Source organism: Anolis sagrei, chromosome 2 (assembly GCF_037176765.1).
Source record: "Anolis sagrei isolate rAnoSag1 chromosome 2, rAnoSag1.mat, whole genome shotgun sequence".
Lineage (NCBI taxonomy): Eukaryota > Metazoa > Chordata > Lepidosauria > Squamata > Dactyloidae > Anolis > Anolis sagrei.
This window is the reverse complement of record NC_090022.1, coordinates 69,843,569-69,864,034: the sequence shown is the minus strand read 5'-3', so window position 1 is coordinate 69,864,034 and position 20,466 is coordinate 69,843,569. Positions and strand designations below refer to the sequence as shown.

General features: G+C 37.8%; 1 protein-coding gene across 1 annotated transcript in view; it reads right to left on the bottom strand.

The window, feature by feature from the left end:
- Window positions 1-20,466, bottom strand: part of DNAH1 (dynein axonemal heavy chain 1) — a 185,706-nt gene that overhangs the window by 95,713 nt on the left and 69,527 nt on the right. The window contains exons 26-34 of the mRNA XM_060765847.2: window positions 19,538-19,678; window positions 17,482-17,645; window positions 11,653-11,766; window positions 9,601-9,789; window positions 6,347-6,452; window positions 5,325-5,438; window positions 3,168-3,317; window positions 2,563-2,649; window positions 731-917 (exon numbers count right to left, since the gene is read on the bottom strand). Of these exons, the coding sequence (XP_060621830.2) occupies window positions 731-917; window positions 2,563-2,649; window positions 3,168-3,317; window positions 5,325-5,438; window positions 6,347-6,452; window positions 9,601-9,789; window positions 11,653-11,766; window positions 17,482-17,645; window positions 19,538-19,678 (1,252 nt within the window). The remainder of the gene's footprint in view (window positions 1-730; window positions 918-2,562; window positions 2,650-3,167; window positions 3,318-5,324; window positions 5,439-6,346; window positions 6,453-9,600; window positions 9,790-11,652; window positions 11,767-17,481; window positions 17,646-19,537; window positions 19,679-20,466) is intronic.

Below are 20,466 nucleotides of genomic sequence, written 5' to 3'. Positions count from 1 at the left end.
TGATATGCTTTATGTGGAATGGTATCGAATCATTGCCGTATGTCAGCTGCTCTGAGTCCCTCAACGAGGGAGAGAGGGTGGGATATAAAATAAAGAAAAGAAAAATAAATAAATATATGCACATAGTCAGCAGCACAAATTTTCAAGAGATCAATATTCTTCCTAAAGCTACTATAAAAAGGATCCAGATACAGATATGAGAAAAAATATTTTTTCCGGTTTTTACTTTTCCTATGAAATATAAGGTGCTTCTTTCACTGCTGTGACTTGTTTTGCACTTTTTCCAATAAGAAAGTGTTTGAAGGCTCTGGTACATCATTGCATCCAATTAAAAGGGATGTCCATAGAAGGAAAGGTTTAAAAAAAATACTAAGGCTGTAAGCCCCATTGAACTTAGATATAATTTTGAGTATATCACTGTATGACACTGTTATTTTATTGCTATGTTTATATCCTGCATTTCTTCCATGATGCTCTAGGTAAAGTACACAGAGTTCCCAGATGACTCCCAGCCAGACACTTGACAAGACCTTTCCTCACACACTGAAGGTTGAGTTGCAACCTCCAGCTGTAATGACAAAATTCCAAGGTCTTCCAGGGACAGATATATTTTTCAAAGAAGTCACTGTCATATAGTGTGAATGATATTTTGTTTTTGTTTTTTAAAAAAAACTTGCACAATGTATGATTTTTGAAAAGTACAGAGTGGGTATCTTCTTTTTTGACTTACCATCCACATCCTTCAAATTGTCCTTAAGGCAGCACCTGTGAATTGCTTCTTCTAGAATGCCATAGTCAATAGGCTCTTCTTTGATCAAGGGAAACAGGTCAGAAATTATACCACTAAAAAGCTTGAGATCATCCTGTAGGAACTTAGGAACATTGACATCCTTGATGGCCCTTAGACAAATCAATTCCTACAAGCAATTGAGAACAGATTCTATTTACCTGATCATCCTAAACAACTAACATATTTACCACAATGGCCAAAGTCTTATGCTTTGAAGTGTTATTCTCCAGAACAGTTATTTTTTGTGTTTTGTGTTGTAGTAAAATCATTGGGATGACTCCGTTCAACTATATAATAAGGCCTTATTTCAAACACCTCCTAGTTGATGTGATTTTTAAAATGTGTGCAGGGAGAAGGGAGTTCTGTGGGTGTTATCAATAAGGAAGAGTAATTTTAAAAGAAATACATATGACAAGTCAAACATCAGTTCCAATAAGGAGGAAAACAGGAGGTGTCTAAAGATTTAAAAGAATCGTGTACAAGAAATGGAAAAAGAGGAAAATCACCAAAGAAGAATTCAAGCAAATAGCCACATTTGTAGGGAGAAAGTTGGAAAAGCCAAAGTACAGAATGAGCCCAGGCTTGCTTAAAAAGAATAAAAAGGGCTTTTGGGGTTATTATATCCATAGCAAAAGGAAGAACAAGGAAATTGTAGTACCACTGCATAGAGATGATGGTGAAATGCTACAGAGGGAGCAGAGAAAAGGCAGAACTACTCATTACACCTTCTTTGCCTTAGGCCCCTTCCACACAGCTGAATAAAATCCCACATTATCTGCTTTGAACTGGAATATATGGTAGTATGGACTCAGATAATTCAGTTCAAAACAGATATTGTGGGATTTTCTGCCTTGATATTCTGTGTTATATGGCTGTGTGGAAGGGCCCCCGGTGCTCTCCCAAAAGGTAAAGATTTCTCAACTTTGGGACAATGCAGTAGATGTTGCAGTAGGGGAAATGCAGCACAGAATAAGTAAAGAGGTAGTACTGGAATGTGTGGCTACTCTAAATGAATTCAAACATCCAGGGCAAGATGAATCACATCCAAGGTTACTAAAAGAACTGGCAGAAATAATTTAAGAGCTTCTGAAACACTGGCAATTATCTTAAAGAATTTCTAGAGAACAAGAAAAGTTCTAGCTGACTGTTCTCCCCATCTTTAAAAAGGGGGGGGGGGGCGGGGGACGCAAGCAATTACTGCCCAACCAGCAGAAATCAGTATCAGAAAAGACAGACAGGGTTCTTTCCTGGGCCCAGTGCTATTTAACACCTTTATCAATTACTTGGACAACGGAATAGAAGGCCTGCTCATCAAATTTGCAGATGACACCAATATGAAGAGAAGATAGTGTTGTTAAGTGCTGTCAAATCAACTTTGACTAATGGAGACTCAATGAATGAAAGACCTTCAGGGGCCCTTTCATACAGTCCTATATCCCAGAATATCAAGGCAGAACATTTCATATTATCTGAATGTGGATTCAAATAATCCAGTTCAAAGAAGCTATTGTGGGATTTTCTGCCTTGACATTCTGGGATATAGGGCTGTGTGGAAGGGCCCCAAGTCATCTTATCATCATGTCTTCAAGATAAATATAGGACATTTATTACATAGTTATATAGTATACATACAGATCAATGAGAAAGAGCATAGAAGTGAAAAATATAAAATTCTTTCCCTGGTTATTTTTATGAAGCGGAAACATATCTCAATGACAATGGACCACTGAATAAGGATTGAATCATTCCATGTAAGATTTTCATGGACTTGCCTCATTCATTGTTTGATTTTCTCTTTTGAGGTTGCCAGCAGCTGAAATCACAGTTTTCACAGCTCTCATTCCAAAGTCATAGTGATCCTGGAAGAGAAGTATTGGAAATGTCAATTGCACAAATAGAATCTAAGCTAGAATGGAAAGAATTTCATTAGGAAAGGAAAGAGATTTTGACAACCTTCCATTTCATGTTAGTCCAGCCTTTCTAAGCAAGAGAAATGAAAACGTTTCCATTGTTAGCTTGATGGCTCAATATCTGTATTGTAATCAAGGGTAAAGAAAGATTACAGAATGGCACAAAATAATGCATTGACAAAAATTAAGAAGTTATAGGAATTCTTTATTTCTATCCCTTTACTCTCATAGAGCAATTTCTTGGTAATAGTTTAAAATAAATGAAAGAAGGGCATGAATGACAACATTCATAAGATTGCATGAAATCCTGAACTGAGGAGGATCAACATGGACAGTTGCTGAAGTAGCATTCAAAATTAGAAGTAGACTTCAAAATATCAACACCATTTTAAGTTCTGATATGTACCCGAATTGAACAGCAGAAATTCGGTCTATTTTAAAAAGCCTGAAGGCCCAGAAATACCTACCTGGGAACTGAGTTGTTCAGAAGACAGCTTAAATGTGGTAGTAATCTTCTTTGCCAGAACTTTGGCTTCATTGAATCCAAAAGAATACAAAGAAATTTCAGCAATCATAGAATAATCTGGAACCATCATTGCCACAGGACGAAAGAGAGCCTGGAACATATGCATTCACATACATGAAGTGGGAAACTATCATGGACATTTATGTTTACCAATCCTTGCATATGACTGAGAGGACATTTTAAAGCACATGTCTAAAACAGATCAAGCAACACTACAATTGAAGATAGAAAATATAAAAACAATCACATGTATCCCAGATCTTTCTCAAAAATTTGGGATTTTGAGAAGAAATTTCCGCTGTGGGTGGGCTATCACAATATCTTCTTAATAAGTTTCAAAAGTATTCAAAACTCTTTCCTACTTCTAATATGTATAAAAACTAAATTTCTTATTTGAAATGTTCAACTTTGTTGGAAGGAGATGAAAGTTTTTGGATTCTGAAGTCTTTTGGAAATCCAGACTCAACAGAATTGAAGGCACCAGCACAAACATGGTGAATATATAGCTAGATTCTGGATTTTCATAGTAGAAATGGGACAAGTGCAGACTCAGCCTTCAGAGATAAGGGATACCTTTAGAATAGAGTTGTCTCCTAAGCATCCTGGTCAGTAACTATGAATGAATTTATTGTCGAAGGCTTTCATGGCTGGAATCACTAGGTTCTAGTAGGTTTTTTCGGGCTATAGGGCCATGTTCTAGAGGCATTTCTCCTGACGTTTCGCCTGCATCTATGGCAAGCATCCTCAGAGGTAGTGAGGTCTGTTGGAACAGGACAATGGGTTTATATATCTGTGGAATGGCTGGGGTGGGGCAAAGAGCTCTTCCTTGCTGAAACTAGGTGTGAATGTTTCAGCTGACCACCTTCATTAGCATTTGAAGGCCTGCCTGAGCCTGGGAAAATCTCCTGTTGTGAGGTGTTAAGCTGTGCCTGGTTGTTTCCTCCCTGCTGTTTTGCTATTGTAATTTTAGAGTTTTTAAATACTGGTAGCCAGATTTTGTTCATTTTCATGGTCTCTTCCTTTCTGTTGAAATTGTCCACATGCTTGTGGATTTCAATGGCTTCTCTGTGTAGTCTGACATGGTGGTTGTTGGTGTGGTCCAGCATTTCTGTGTTCTCAAATAATATGCTGTGTCCAGGCTGGTTCATCAGGTGCTCTGCTCTGGCTGACTTCTCTGGTTGAAGTAGTCTGCAGTGCCTTTCATGTTCCTTGATGCGTGTCTGGGCGCTGCGTTTGGTGGTCCCTATGTAGACTTGTCCACAGCTGCATGGTACACGGTAGACTCCTGCAGAGGTGAGAGGATCCCTCTTGTCCTTTGCTGAACGTAGCATTTGTTGGATTTTCTTGGTGGGTTTGTAGATTGTTTGTATGTTGTGTTTCCTCATCAGCTTCCCTATGCGGTCAGTGGTTCCCTTGATGTATGGCAGGAACACTTTCCCTCTGGGTGGATCTTCATCTTTACTCTCGTGGCTTGTTCTTGGTCTTGCAGCTCTTCTGATGTCTGCGGTGGAGTATCCATTGGCCTGGAGAGCCCAGTTGAGCTGGTTCAGTTCATCTTGGAGGAGGTGGGGTTCGCAGATTCTTTTTGCACGGTCTGCCAACTGTTGAATGCCATATGGATTCTTAACAGCTGAAAAACTGGCTGAGATTTCTGGGAGTTGAAGTCCAAAACACACCTACTCAGCTTCAAGCTCTGCTGTGGAATTGGAAATAAATGGGATTATTTGCTCCCCACATGAAGAAAAATTATAGAGTTTCGGATTTCTTACATTTACATCTGTAGACAAATTAAAATAATTAGAGCACAGGCATATCAATCAATCACCTTATTTATATCTCACCACTTTTCTAACAGTTGAACTTTTACTATTACATGAATAGTACCATGAGTAAGTCATAATTTCTCAGGCTCAGAGGAAGGCAAAGACAAATCCTCTGAACACATCTTGGTAAGAAAAGTCTGTGAAAAATTTGCCCTAGTGTTGGAAAAAATATGAAAGTGCATATAACAATAACCATTTGATGTTATATTATTATATTTAAGTGTTATGCATGAAATTAAGACAGCATCCTGCAGTGTCCAGCAGAATTTAGGTACCTTTAAATTATCTGGTAATTCAGTGCGTCCTGCATAGCCAGGATTCATTGTTATGAACACTGCACAAGATGGGACCAGTGGGATCTCAGCACCTTCAAATATGAAACGATCAACCTAAATACATCAAAAAGATGGTTATTCATATTGAATTATTTTTTAAAGTAAATAAGTGTATTTAATTCCACAGGGTACAAATTTGATTTTGTATCAAAACTTATGAAGTTAATCTCATCCAATTAATATGGCCATCCTAAATGATCTAATAGCAGATACAAGCTTTGACCAGAAACCCAGATTAGTATGTAACAATGTTCTTCTCTTACATAAACAGGCTTTCCTCCCCTATAATAATCGAAATGAATAACAGTTTTGTTATAAAGAAGAGGTCATTTCTTCAGCTGTAAAGATCCTAGCATAATGAATAGCAACCAACAGAATGATTATGTGATGAGTTAAACATAGAAAGAGTTTAAGATTATTTATTAAATGCAGTTGTAACAATAAACATGCTACAAAAGAGATACAAACAACACAAGACTGCTTGAAATAAGAGTAACTGTCTCATGAAGAGGGTAAGGCAGTTTGGTTCTTTGTTGTCTAGTATGTCTTTAGTATACATACAAAGAGCTCAGAAATTGTTCTGTCACTAGAGTTAAACTTATCATGGGTTAAACATTAATAACAGTATCAATTTCTTGCTAACTGGATATCATGGTAACTTAGGATAGTGAGTAGTGGTAACACAGGATAAACATTGATTGCTAAATCCCTTTGTAGTGTTTTTAGTACCAGTGAAGCTATTCTGACACTTGGCCCAGTGGCCCTCTAAGACAAATACTGGCAAAATGAGGTCAAAGTCTTATAAACAGCCTGGAAAAGTTAGCTTTTGGGACTACAACCCTCAGAATCCATTTTGTCTCAAGCTGACAACCAAGTGAAGTGATATCAAAGGAGGAGAAATCAGAAAGCACCACTTTCACACTTCACTGACATGTTTTCCTAGACTTGTTCCCACCACTTACTCTCTGCTGTTGCGCCTTCTGAATTGTTGTGATCTGCTGGGCCACTACAGACAACACTTCAATATCAATGCGGTTAAACTCATCAAAGCAAGCCCAAGCTCCAGAACTGAGAAAATAAATAGAAAATACTTTCAAATGCACAGTAATTTCTCACTGGAAATGATGGAAGTAGTCATGAGAATGACTGTAGCAATCCCTGCAAAAAAAGGTTTAAAAAAGCAATCCAAGTATTTTAATTTGCATATGTAGAGTACATATCCCTATCCAAAATATAAGCAATAAAATTTAGATTGCCTGTTGTGTTTAATATATATTTAGACCATGCGTGCAAGATGCATAGTAAACATAACAGACACTGTCTCTTTGGTTTATGCATATAGGACTTATCGTTAAGAATTGGGGTGAGACAACAGGAAGTGAGAGAAATCTATGCCTAGGAAGAGAAATTCACTCCTGAAAGAGTTATCATAGGTGAAAGGTGTCTCAGCTTAAGCTTTATCACCAATCCTTATTTCCACAACAAGCCAAATTTTTCAAAATCCAGTTATCACAGGGGCAGAAAATAATATGAAATCTTCTGAACAGGGGTATAGACAGCAAAACAAACACCAAAGGGGTGTTACCTTTCCCTATGAAATCCAAAGCTTATATACATATATATTTGGCTGGAATTACATTTAACCAGTGTACCTGGTCCGTCTTACATACACATTCAACTTGAGAACAAACCTACAGAACCCATCTTGTTCGTAACATGGGGACTACCTGTATGAGGTTTTTTTCTAGTTGTCAAGCCTTATGTAGTCTTCTTGCCTATAAATGGATTTTGTAGCACTTTGAGACTGAGTGAAAATTTTTCAGATCCAATCTATCAGTAGAGTGAATCTACAAAACCTTATGCAACAAACATATCTCAGTGTTGTCGAAGGCTTTCATGGCTTTAATGTGGATGTTTGTTTAGATTTTATGTTATTATAAAATTTTGTTTGACTACATGTAGTTTAATTTACTGATGTTAAGCTTTAATTTGATGTTAGGTTTTAATGTTATTTTCATATGCGGAGTTTCTTTGGCATTTTATGTCAGTATTTGTTTGTTTTACAAAGGCATTGAATGTTTGCCGTTATGTCGGAATCCACCCTGAGTCCACTCAGGGAGATAGGGAGGAAAATACAAATAAAGCTATTATTATTATTATTATTATTATTATTATTATTATTATTATGTTACTGACACAAAACAGTATGTCACAGCAAATGTGATCTATATGCTGGATTTCGTATAAAAAAAATCACAAGTCGAACACTTCTCAAGCGTCGAGGACTGTGTGATGTATTTTCGAATGATGCGCACAGATCCAAGTAAGGTGGCCTTTTGCAGTTTACAGATAATGATTTTGTCAATGTTTATTGTTTCCAAGTGCCGGCTGAGATATTTTGGCACAGCACCCAGTGTGCCAATGATCACTGGGACCACCTGTACTGGTTTATGCCAGAGCTTTTGCAGTTTGATTTTGAGGTCTTGATAGTGGCTGAGTTGTTGTTGTTGTTGTTGTTGTTGTTGTTGTTATTATTATTATTATTATTATTATTATTATTATTATTATTATGTCTGGAATCACTAGGTTGTTGTGAGTTTTCCGGGCTATATGGCTATGTTCCAGAAGCCTTCTCTGGAACATGGCCATACAGCCCGGAAAACTCACAGCAACAGCAACATCTCTCAGTCTCAAAAGTGCTACAAAATCCCTTTATATACTATTACAGCATAACAGAGGCTCTTCCAAACATGCCTTTAATCCAAGACCTGTCTCTTTTATCTCAGATGTCCTAATGATGCCTCAGGTAAAACCGAATTAATACAGAGAAAATTAGATTTTCCAGTTTGCTCTGGATCAATAAAACACCTGGAAAGATCCGGACTTTAAGATAAAGTCTGGATCTTTCCAGGCATGGGCCCTGTGGGGATTGATTCCAAGGACTACTTCTGCGGTCTTAGGGGTCAATCCCCACAGCCATCCTGGAAATCCCTTTTCCCTCATTTTCACACATCAGGAGTACTCTGCAAAGGGGTCTGCATTGGCAGCAGGCTCTTTGGGTAAGTTTCTTTTGGGGGGAAATGGGAGGCTGGAGGGGGGCTGGATCTGCCCCCCCTCCCCGAGGGAAAGCCTGAGGTTTGGATTGGGGACAAAATCTCAGGAAGAACTGGGTTAAAATAACCCAGTTCCTCCGGAGATACTTGTCAATGTAAAAGGGCCCAAAGCCATGCCTTTAAAAAGTCTTCTTGGTTTTTCCTGCTAAAAGCAAATGTAAGTAGTTCAACATCATTTACTTGCATAGATTTAGATTTGTATCTTACTATGATGTCTTTAAGAGGCTTATAATGAAACAAAACAGTGTGAAATAATAGTAAAATGTATAGAATAGCATAATTTATAGGATTAACAGATACACTGAAAGACAGAAACAGAATATCAAAATCAAATTAGACGTAGGCAGCTTGACAGAAATATCTCCAGAAACATCATGTGAGTAAGTCTGCCAGCTCCTACTATGACAAACATACACAGACGCTACCTCATAGATCATTCATTATATAGGTGATAGTGATGGTATTTAAATAAACATTATTGGAGAAAGGTATGTGGGCATATGTAGTTTACCTGAGTAATAAAAGCAGTTCCCATCAAAAAGCTCAGTTGCATGCCAGCTTGAAATGGTACCAGTACATGTTAGATATAGGTCTACATGAGCAGTCTGCCTGTTGGTGCCTGCTACCCATTGAGGAGTTATTTGTCTTTGTGTAGGTTTCTTCTACACACCTCGTTAATAGCAATTTGAAATGTTATATTGAACATGCATGGCTTATGTCTTTAGTTGCTTTATACAGATAATCCTCAAAGTTTTTTTTGTATTTATTATGCCCTCTTTGAGACAGGCAAGACATTTAAATTAGTGCTGGATCATAAGATGACTTTGTCCTTCAGCCAATGAAATTTGGTTGTTTCCATTCTCTGGGGCCAAATATGATAACATCCCTCTGTGGCTTGCCCAACGGATAATGTAAGGAAACTAATTTAATTAATCACTAATGATGATGTTCTGAATCTTCATAGATCTGATTTGCTCTTTAAGAGATGCAGTAATGTCCTGATACAAATATTCTTATAATTAAATTGTTCATTCTCTTTAGTTACATGTCAAGATTCATACCAATAGTAGCCCATTCAGATATAGCATTGTATTTTAGTTTACCTGGCTAATCCTTTCAGGAATTTTCCCATTGCCATGAAATCAAGCTGATCAGAGCAATTAAACACCACAGTCTGGATAGCTAAAGCTTTCCCCAAATCCTTAGTTGTCTCTGTTTTGCCTGTTCCAGCTGGTCCTGCAGGAGCACCTCCAAATTTCAAATGTAGTGCTCCAGTGAGTGTCAAGTAGCATCTATTGCAAAGAATCAAATAGTTGTTCAAGTTGGAAGCAATCTCAAAGTCATCCAGTTATTTCCATCACAGCAAGAATCTATAATTAGCATTATTAATTAACTCATTAAGTTAATATATAATATGAATATAGAATGCAGGAAAATAGAATGTAATATTTCAAGCTATAGTATACCAGTATTGAAGAGTAACATGATCTCTAAGACATTCAGATTTGTAAGAGTGAGGCCACCTGTGGTAAACTAAAACTCAGTTCTAAGACATGCAGATAACATGTGCACACATATATATGTATGTGACTTTGAGTCACCTGGCAATTATGACAACCCTATGAATTTCACAGTAAAAAGAAAAAAGGGTTCAATATCCTACCCAATCTAGACATCCATTTTGAATGAGATGTTAGATAGAAAACAGTCAAACAAGGTTCAGCTGACAAGACCTTTGAGAACAATTACCATGGGAAGTCAGTAATCAATTATATATCCCATTCCCAGCTGGGTCAAAGCACCAATAATCAATACTGCTATGCAACACCAAGCAGTATAATGCAGATCTTATACTATTATTCTCCAGGAGCTACTTTAACCGTACTCTTTAATGATGAACATACATCATTCCATATTACCCACAGAGGACTATTTGCTTAATCTGCTTCCATTACCATTAGAAAGAACTAAACAGCTACATCCTTGTACAGTCCAAGAAGAGTCAATCTATCTTCCATGAATATAAATAACAGTTACATTGCCGTAATTAAAGAAGCATATCTTAATACTGGTTTACATCCCAGTCTAATTAAAGCAAAAGCTCTGTTCAAAGATATGCCTCACACAGGGTTCTCATATAAGATATATATAAAAATGTATATTTGCCACAAACACTTTGCTGCATTTGGCATATGCAATTGTGACAGGTGTGCAGACACTGCAGCTTCCCTAATGAAATCAGTCAGATTCAAACTGAGTTCTATGTTTAACTTTATTCCTGCTTTCCCACGGACTCCATAAAAAAGCATCTCCAGCCCTTTCTGATCACACAGTTCTAGTGCTATGATCCCAGTTTAAATGCCATGGCAGTATACTATGGACTACTAGGATGTGCAGCTAAAAAGGATGAATGTTTAGAGAGCAATACTGCCTCACTGAGGCCCCTTTTACAGTGCCATATAAAGTCCAGATTATCTGCTTTGAACCGGATTATATGGTAGCATAGACTCATATAATACAGTTCAAAAGCAGATAATGTAGATTATCTGCTTTGATAATCTGGGTTATATGACAGTATAGAAGAGGCCTGAATTACAAGCCCAAGATTCCATAGGATGTTGTCATGGTGGATAAAGTGGAATCATAGTGCTATTACTGTGCACTGTGAAAGGGCCCTGGTTTATAGGAGCTTAGGGGTTGACAGTAGGGCCTGGTGTATCCTCCTTCCTCAGTTCCAGCCCCTTTATCAGGTTCTCCCCTTCCTGTATTGCAATTTCAATCTACTACCACTGACCTTGTCTTATTCAATATAAATTACAATTCCAGTATAATCTGTTTTTTGATGACTTTTTCAACAACACACAAAAGAACCAAGTTACTGCTGCCATGAACTAATTGCAAAATACTTTTCACTGATCTTGCTAGGGACAATTAAGTTCCATAACCTGTCCCTGACAAGACACCCTTCACATCAATAGCTGATAGATTTGAGTTGCGATTAAGCTCTTGAATGAATTATTTATTTACATTTTAAACCACCTCCTAAAATTAAGATGATAAAAGATATGAAACTAATAAGAATGAAAAAAATCTAGCTATCCTTAATGAATATTTTTCAGGATTATTTAGATTTCTTTTCTATTTCATAATTATACCTGTCAGTGAGAGGGGTGATCACTAGGCGCCCGCTATTGCCCAAGTATTCATAGCCATAGATAAATTCAGCATTAACTGCACGAATATACAAATCTTCTCTTGTCCAGTAGTATCTGATGATAAAGAAAAGGACAATGGAAAGTGACTATCACAACAAAAATTAATCATTTCTTAGTATATCACACATATATTATCTACCTGCTTTCCCCCACTATGAAAACTCAAGATGGCTCACAAAAGAATTACAGATACAACTAAAACACATATTATAATGTTAAACCGCAATTAAATGTATTTTATATAGTAACAAACAACAACACAAGTGGCAACAACCATTTTTTTTAAATCTAAAAAAAGATTGATGGACTCAAGCTGGTTTTTTTAATATATCGCAAATCCATAATATCTTAAAGTTTGATGTGTTACATACAAATCCTCCCATAATTTCTCCTTTGTCCTCACTACATAAGGGAAGAGAAGTATTCCTCTCAGTCTCAAATATGCCACCAAGTGTATCAGTATTTTTTTAAATACCCTTGGTGTCAACCTGAGACGAAAGAAAGTGCTCTGAACCGATAATGCTTCCCAAGATATGCAAATCTCAAGAATTTTCTGTGTTCCTTTGCTATCTGTATATGCAGATAATCCCCTTTCATAGAAGCCAGGAAGTCTCCAATTCTCAAGTTTTCTTTTATTGTTCCCAAAGTTTCTATTTTGATGCTGATGTTGTTTATGGATGAACAGAAATAACTCATCTTGAATATCAGATTATGTTTCCTGTTGCTTTTGGGAAGAGTAAGAAAAGTTGAGTGAATCCCTAAAAAAATGACTTTTCTGGAATCTCCTCTATGGCCACAATTTCTATTAAATGCCTAGTTTCCTGACTAACTATTTGTCTTCTATCATTGGTCACCTAAGATCTTGTAATATTTCTGCATGCGAGGACACTGAAGCTGAATTGATGCTTTAATGCTACTGCTGTTGCTCCATGAACTTTTTTCATGGCCATTTCTGTTCTCTTATCAACTTTTTTTAATTGTCACCTTTATGAGAAGCTATAGGTATTGAGATGGGGGTCACCACCAGAGCATCTACCAGAGGAACCTTTTAGTCATCCATTTCTGACTCTTGAAATGTGTAAAGCTTCTGACAATTACCTTTAAAAAGTTTTGTGCTTACAATGCTTGACAATTCATTTTCTATCTGCTCTCTAAATATTTCAGGCCTAAGAATCTCTGTCAATGAATATGTTAGCTTTCTCATAGCTGATGCTCTTTTTATTCTTTTTTACTCTGATGGTTTATCTTATTTATCCAAATTGAAGTATTTAAATCTCTTCTCAATATACATTATAATTAAACATCATATTGTACCACATAATATTCACATTTCCCCTGCCCTCCCCCTTTGGCCAAAAAAATGGGGTGCAACTATTATGCAGTTAATTGTATTGTCAAAGGCTTTCATGGCTGGAATCACTAGGTTCTTGTGAGTTTTTTCGGGCTATAGAGCCATGTTCTAGAGGCATTTCTCCTGACGTTTCGCCTGCATCTATGGCAAGCATCCTCAGAGGTAGTGAGGTCTGTTGGAATTAGGACAATGGGTTTATATATCTGTGGAATGGCTGGGGTGGGGCAAGGAGCTCTTCCCTGCTGCAGTTAGGTGTGAATGTTTCAGCTGATCACCTTCATTAGCATTTGAAGGCCTGCCTGAGCCTGGGAAAATCTCTTGCTGGGAGGTGTTAATCTGTGCCTGGTTGTTTCCTCTCTGTTGTTTTGCTGTTGTAATTTTAGAGTTTTTTAATACTGGTAGCCAGATTTTGTTCATTTTCATGGTCTCTTCCTTTCTGTTGAAATTGTCCACATGCTTGTGGATTTCAATGGCTTCTCTGTGTAGTCTGACATGGTGGTTGTTGGTGTGGTCCAGCATTTCTGTGTTCTCAAATAATATGCTGTGTCCAGGCTGGTTCATCAGGTGCTCTGCTATGGCTGACTTCTCTGGTTGAGGTAGTCTGCAGTGCCTTTCATGTTCCTTGATGCGTGTCTGGGCGCTGCGTTTGGTGGTCCCTATGTAGACTTGTCCACAGCTGCATGGTACACGGTAGACTCCTGCAGAGGTGAGAGGATCCCTCTTGTCCTTTGCTGAACGTAGCATTTGTTGGATTTTCTTGGTGGGTTTGTAGATTGTTTGTATGTTGTGTTTCCTCATCAGCTTCCCTATGCAGTCAGTGGTTCCCTTGATGTATGGCAGGAACACTTTCCCTCTGGGTGGATCTTCATCTTTACTCTCGTGGCTTGTTCTTGGTCTTGCAGCTCTTCTGATGTCTGCGGTGGAGTATCCATTGGCCTGGAGAGCCCAGTTGAGGTGGTTCAGTTCATCTTGGAGGAGGTGGGGTTCGCAGATTCTTTTTGCACGGTCTGCCAAGGCTTTAATGGTGCTTCTTTTTTGACTTGGGTGATGGTTGGAGTTTTTATGTAGATATCTATCTGTGTGTGTGGGTTTTCTGTAGATGGTGTGACCCAATTGTTGATCTGGTTTGCGGATGACTAGGACATCTAGAAAAGGCAATCTTCCTTCATTTTCTTTTTCCATGGTGAACTGGATATTTGGGTGGATGCTGTTAAGATGGTCCAGGAACCTGTTGAGTTCTTCTTCTCCATGGCTCCAAATGGTGAAGGTGTCATCCACATATCTGAACCATATCGTGGGCTTTTTGGTTGCTGTCTCCAGGGCTTGTTTTTCAAAGTGTTCCATGTAGAAGTTAGCTATGACCGGGATGAGAGGGCTCCCCATAGCTACTCCATCTTTCTGTTCGTAGAATTCATTGTCCCACTGAAAGTAACTGGTGGTGAGGCAATGGTGAAACAGAGCCGTGATGTCTTCTGGGAACCTGTGGTTGATGAGTGCCATGGTGTCTGCTACCGGGACCATGGTAAATAGAGATAGCACATCGAAGCTGGTCAGTTTGTCGTTGGCATTTAGCTTGAGATTGCTGATTTTTTCTATGAAGTGGGCTGAGTCCTTGATGTAGTGTGTAGTGAGCCCAATATGGCTTTGTAACTGTGCAGCAAGAAATTTTGCTAGGTCGTATGTGGGGGATCCAATGGCACTCATGATGGGTCTGAGTGGGGTGGAGTCAAGCTAAATGCCAATGACAAACTGATCAGCTTCGATGTGGTATCTCTATTTACCATGGTCCCGGTGTTCTACTTAATTATATTCTGCATCAGATCTATATTCTTCTAAGATTTCATTTTGCCAGTCATCCTCCTCATGGTTACTATTTTTTTTCTCTGTATTTCATCTTTTTTGGTTCATTTCCTTGGAATTTCCTGTACATCCCCGTTAGAGTCTAATACTGGTAAATTTCTCTTTCTACCAGCCTTCTCTGTCTGAATGTTCTTTTGAATGTTTCTTTGTGGTGATTTTTTATTTCATTCTCTGGACTAATCAATTGTTTATACCAGGAGTCCCTGTTGGTGCAGTGAGTTAAACCCCTGTGCCAGCAGGACTGCTGACCAAAAGGTTGGAGGTTTGAATCCAGGGAGCGAGGTGAGCTCCTATCTGTCAGCTCCAGCTTTGCATGCAGGAACATGAGACAAGCCTAGGATGGTAAAACATCTGGTTGTCCCCTGGGCAACGTCTTTGCAGATGGCCAATTCTCTTACACTAGAAGTGACTTGCAGTTTCTCAAGTTGCACCTGACACCAATTTTTTTTATTTATACCGGTATTTTTTCAATTAATCACTTCTTTAATTAAATCTTGAATGTTAAATACATGCTTAATATATTTACAGTACATTTGTGGGCCCAATCTGAAATATTTGCTTCATCTAACAGATCCTGGCCAGAGGTTTTTGCACTGATTTTCTTGTTTCTTGTTGCACTGATTTTCTTGTTTCTTGTTTTCTTGTTACATTCTAGTAATTATTAACAGTCCTTGTAAATATTCCATGAACTGTGAGTTTAGATTCTGGGTTGGACTGAAAACTCTCTCTGCAGTTTCTTCTGTATTTATAAACACCGCACTAGTCTTTCCCTGCATGTGGCATCACTTGTTTTGGATCCACCCAGGCTGAGGAATCAAACTCTGACACTTCACTTGACTTGGATTATGTTTCATAAATAAGAACGGGGAGCGATTTTCACAGACACACCTTTGTTTTCACCCTCATTAAATGCAATGGGACTCAAATGGTGGCTACTGTTTTATGCTGGGAACTCCAATTAAGCTTCATTATTCCTGTCAAACATCCTCATTTGAACAGATTTTTAAATTTTATCCTCCATTTGTAAATATTAGGGCTGGGCGGTTTCGTAATTTCGTAATCCGTTAAAAATTCGTTATTTTTTTGATAACGAAGCGATTTTGAACCATTCAGGAGCATCTGAAAAACGAAACGAATTTTTCAATTCATTTCGTAATTGCTTCGTATTTGCTTCGTATTCGTTTCGTATTCGTTTCGAAATCGTTTCGTTATTATTTCCGCATGTCTGGGGCAAGTTTTACAGCTGTTGTTTGTTTAATTAGTGAAAAAAAAATATAAATATTACACCAATAATCAACAACAGAGGGAGAGGGAAGCTTCAAAAGTTCCCCCGTCCCATATGGAGGTTTTTTAGCATATTGCGCGGTCGCGTCCGCCATTAACGAATCGATTCGTATTCGTTTCGAAATCGTTTCGTAATTGTTTCGTAATTTACGAAATTTCGTAAATATCGAACTTTTTTAAAGAAACATTTTGGAATTCATTTAAATATCGAAACGCAAAAAACCCCAAAAAACGAATCGAGTTTAGAAACAATTTTTTCCGTGGTTGCCCAGCCCTAGTAAATATATTTTATTTCCATATTCATTGTTGCTGTACTGTGTTTAATTTCAGTCCCTTAGCCTCAATTTTTATTTTCCTTAGTCTCAATTTCGCTTGCTATTTTTTTCTGAATTCCTCGTTTTTCTGCAAGTCATAGCTGTGCTTATTAGTGTACATCTGTTCTTTTAAAAAAAAACCCCTGTGACTTGCTTGGTAACAGTTGACTGGGTTTGCGTATTCTTAATTTTTTTTCCTCCTCCCTTGATTGGCTGTACCATCGACAAATTTTGACTCTTAAATTTTATCTCTGCTTTATATTTCCAATCCACTTAAACCTCTGAACTATTTTTTTGCCTCTTAATTACCGGAGTAGGTTGGCAGACATAGTTCTAAAAACTGAAGCAGCAGGGCAGAGCATTAATGGAACAAGTGAAACTGAAAAATAATAGTTCTGCCTGCTCAGATTGACACAAGGGAAAACTCAATTGTGGCGGATCCTCCCATTGCATCTTGAGAATATGGTCCTTGAGACAGAACTTTATAGGTCATAACCAACCAGCTAACAGAGTCATCAGAGATATCAACATTCATATCACTTTACCACATTATGATCCTAATCATCTAGCTGAATTTTATTCACACCAAGCAATGTTTATCTTTGATAAAAGCTGCATGTTTCACCTGCATTCTTTAAAAAATGACCATATACACAACTGGGACAGGTAGAATTTAGTGATTTAACAAAGAATTCCTACAGACATGATATTTCAACAACTGACTTGTTAAGTCAGAAGGAAAAATATAGTATGAATCTATCTCAATAAGGGAGTGTTTTTGGTTGGAATAAGGATATCTGAAAATGACTACAAACAAGCAAAAACGCATGATGGTAATGATGGTGATATAATTATTTTGTTCCTTTAAGGTTCACCATAACACTTCCTAATTGGGATGCGGCACATGTCAGTAAAACCGAAGTTAATTACACTGGTAGTAGATAGTCAGAAATCCCTCACCTGAGCTGGGAAATCCATTCAAAGTCATTCTCACTCATGACATTCTCCTCAATAAGTTTAGCTGCCACATCTTTGGCATGCACTTCAATCACAATGAGAGCAGATAACACTGCCCGCTGCATTCGAGACAGCTTCCCTCGTACAAGTGCTACCAGATCACTGAGCTGTGCAAGTAAAGTAGAAGAAGTAAGTCCCTTGCCTGTTGAAAATAGCTCAGATCTACTTCGTATTCTTTAGCCAATAACAGTCTGAAGCATAAAAAATAATATATCTTAAGAGAAAAAACAACAACCATAGATGTTAATTTAAGAGTTACTTCTTTATATTTATGTCCACAATATTTTTATTGGTGGTTTATTGAAAAGGAAAATCAGATGGCTGGTCCTCACTTGGTAGCATGTGGTAGGAGACAGTGTGTTTGAAGATAGGAGTTTATACTCCAACTATTATAGAGAGAACTTGGGGGGAAGCACAAAAACACAACAGTGGAAAGGAAAAAAAGCTTAAATAGGCAGCTAGTGGGGAAAGCCCATGACCATTGGTGTCTGTACACTAAAGGTATCACTGAAACCTGGTAGGATAAGTCATGTTTGGAATGTAGTAACTCATATAACCTATTTCTGAGAAATAGACCAAACAGAAAAGAAGGGAGTAATAGCATTACATGTCAACAATTTTGACAACTGTGAGGAGAACCCTGACTTAAATCCTGAAAGCCAGGTTGAGAGCATCTGAGTACAAATTGAGGGAGAAAGCTTGGAGAAGAGAAGGTTGAAAGGGGAAACGATATTTGGAAGGATATCATTTTGAGGAGTGGACCAGTTTGTTTTTTGCAGCTCTGGAAACTAGGACATGGAGCAATGGATTCAAATTGCAGGAAAAGATATTCCACCTAAAATTAGGAAGAACTTTGTGACAGTAAGAGCCATTTGACAGTGGAATATGCTGCTTTGAAATGTGATGGAATATTCTCTGGAGATTTTTAAACAGAGGATGGATGGCTATCTGCCAGCAATGCTTTGTGTATTCCTGAATTGCCCTTATGACTGGCCCCTTCCAACTCTATGATTCTATGTAAGAATTACCGTATAGACAGAGATAGAGTGGGCTGGTGTAGAGAAACGGAAATCAGAAATCCAAATACTATTTCCTCTCTCAGCTCTTCATCCAGCCAACAGCTCTATGAGTGGTCTGTCAATAACACTTAATGTCTTAAAATCCTGCTACTAAATGCCCAGGCCAAAAAACAGGAAGATATCTTCAGCAATCTATAATTTAACACAGGGTGAGCATAGGGTATTTCAGAGTTCCAGTACAATTACCAAGAATAGCCTTTCTGTCATGCTTACCCCATGGAACAAAAACATAGAAATGCTAAGGTAGATAACTCTATTTAGTTTTTAAGGTAACAACAGTTGGTCTAAGGCCACATATGATTTATGGTCCAAGAGTGTCAATTTAAATTGATCCTAGAAATGGGGCAACCAGTGCATTTAAGAAACGATCAGAATTATATGCTTCAACCCTTGTATGCCAGACAAATTTTGAACGTTTTTGTTGCGTTCTAGGAGCAATTAAAGTAGACAAAAAATAGGTGAGCTAGAGAGACAAAAAAATAAATAGAGAAACTGTCAATATCAAGAATGACTTCTCTCCTTTTAAATAATAATCAGCCTATTTTCTAACCTTTGCCTGACTTAAGGTTGGGATTCTAGTGCTGTCTTGTTATTTTCATGTCAGTGGGGCAGAAAATCTACCCCACATTCTAGGCTACACTTTAAAGGAGCTATCTAATATACTGAGTCTATCCCCAAAATCCTGGAAGTTCAGACTAAAGCATGAGTGCATTCATTGTCACAGTGAGATGGAAGTAACCATGCACCACTAGTGCAGAGTGCTTGCAGATATTCTGAACAACAAATCCCACCATCCCCAGGCTACATGATCAGAAAGTCTAAGACACCTGGGAGCCAAACCTAGGGTGGAAAAGTTTCTCTGGGGGAGATTTCAGTGCAAAAATAATGAATCCACAAATCCAGTTAAATGATGTTTTTACCTGAGCACTTAGCTGGGGAAACAGCCTGGTAGACAAATCTTGAGCTTCAAGGGCTTCAGATACCTCCTTTGTCCAGAATGTCTGACATCCAGCAATGGTCACTTGGCCTGGCCAATCTAAGACCCAGGTAGTCCGTGGTGTCTTTATTAAAAACACATTACCTTCATAGTTAATACAACAGATAACTTTCCTTTTCTTTATTGTTCCCTAGGCAAGATCTAATCAACTGTATATTAGATGGCACTGGTTTCATTAGAGTGAAATATTATATTTATGTTGACTTTTATCATACAGTGTTGCAGTGTACATGAAGTGTCTGTAAGAAACTATCTGGCAACAAGTGTGAGATTTTTTAAGTAGATATTTTTGTAAGTGGAAAGAACATATTTGTACAGTCAAAGCAAATTTACTTTTTTTGAAAATATATTTGCTTCACTTAGATAATTACAAATATAATTTGAAAATATATTTGCTTCACTTAGATAATTACAAACAACATCATTTGATATACATCAATGTCTTTCAAATGCTAGTCAGGTGGTCCAGACTGAAAACAAATCGAGACAATGTTCAAATCCAGCAAATATCTTGTGATCTGGACTACACAGGAATGAAGAAATGTTCACCACCAGGTTTTACCTTTCTCTAGTAAAGCAAATGTGTAGTCTTAAATGGCTTCCAGCAGCCAAAGTTATAATTGAGACTGAGAAAATATTTCATGTTATAACAATACTGCAATTATTTCTGCCTGACTCAGCAACGGCCATTCAAGACTTTATAACTTCACAGCTACATTACTGCAACACCATCTGCATGGCCTTGTCTGTGTTTAATGACCATTCACAAGACTTAATAGTTACAAAACCGAATATCTCATGGAGCAAACCATTTTGCAGTACTTCAACATTATTGTCAAGGAGTTGCCTATG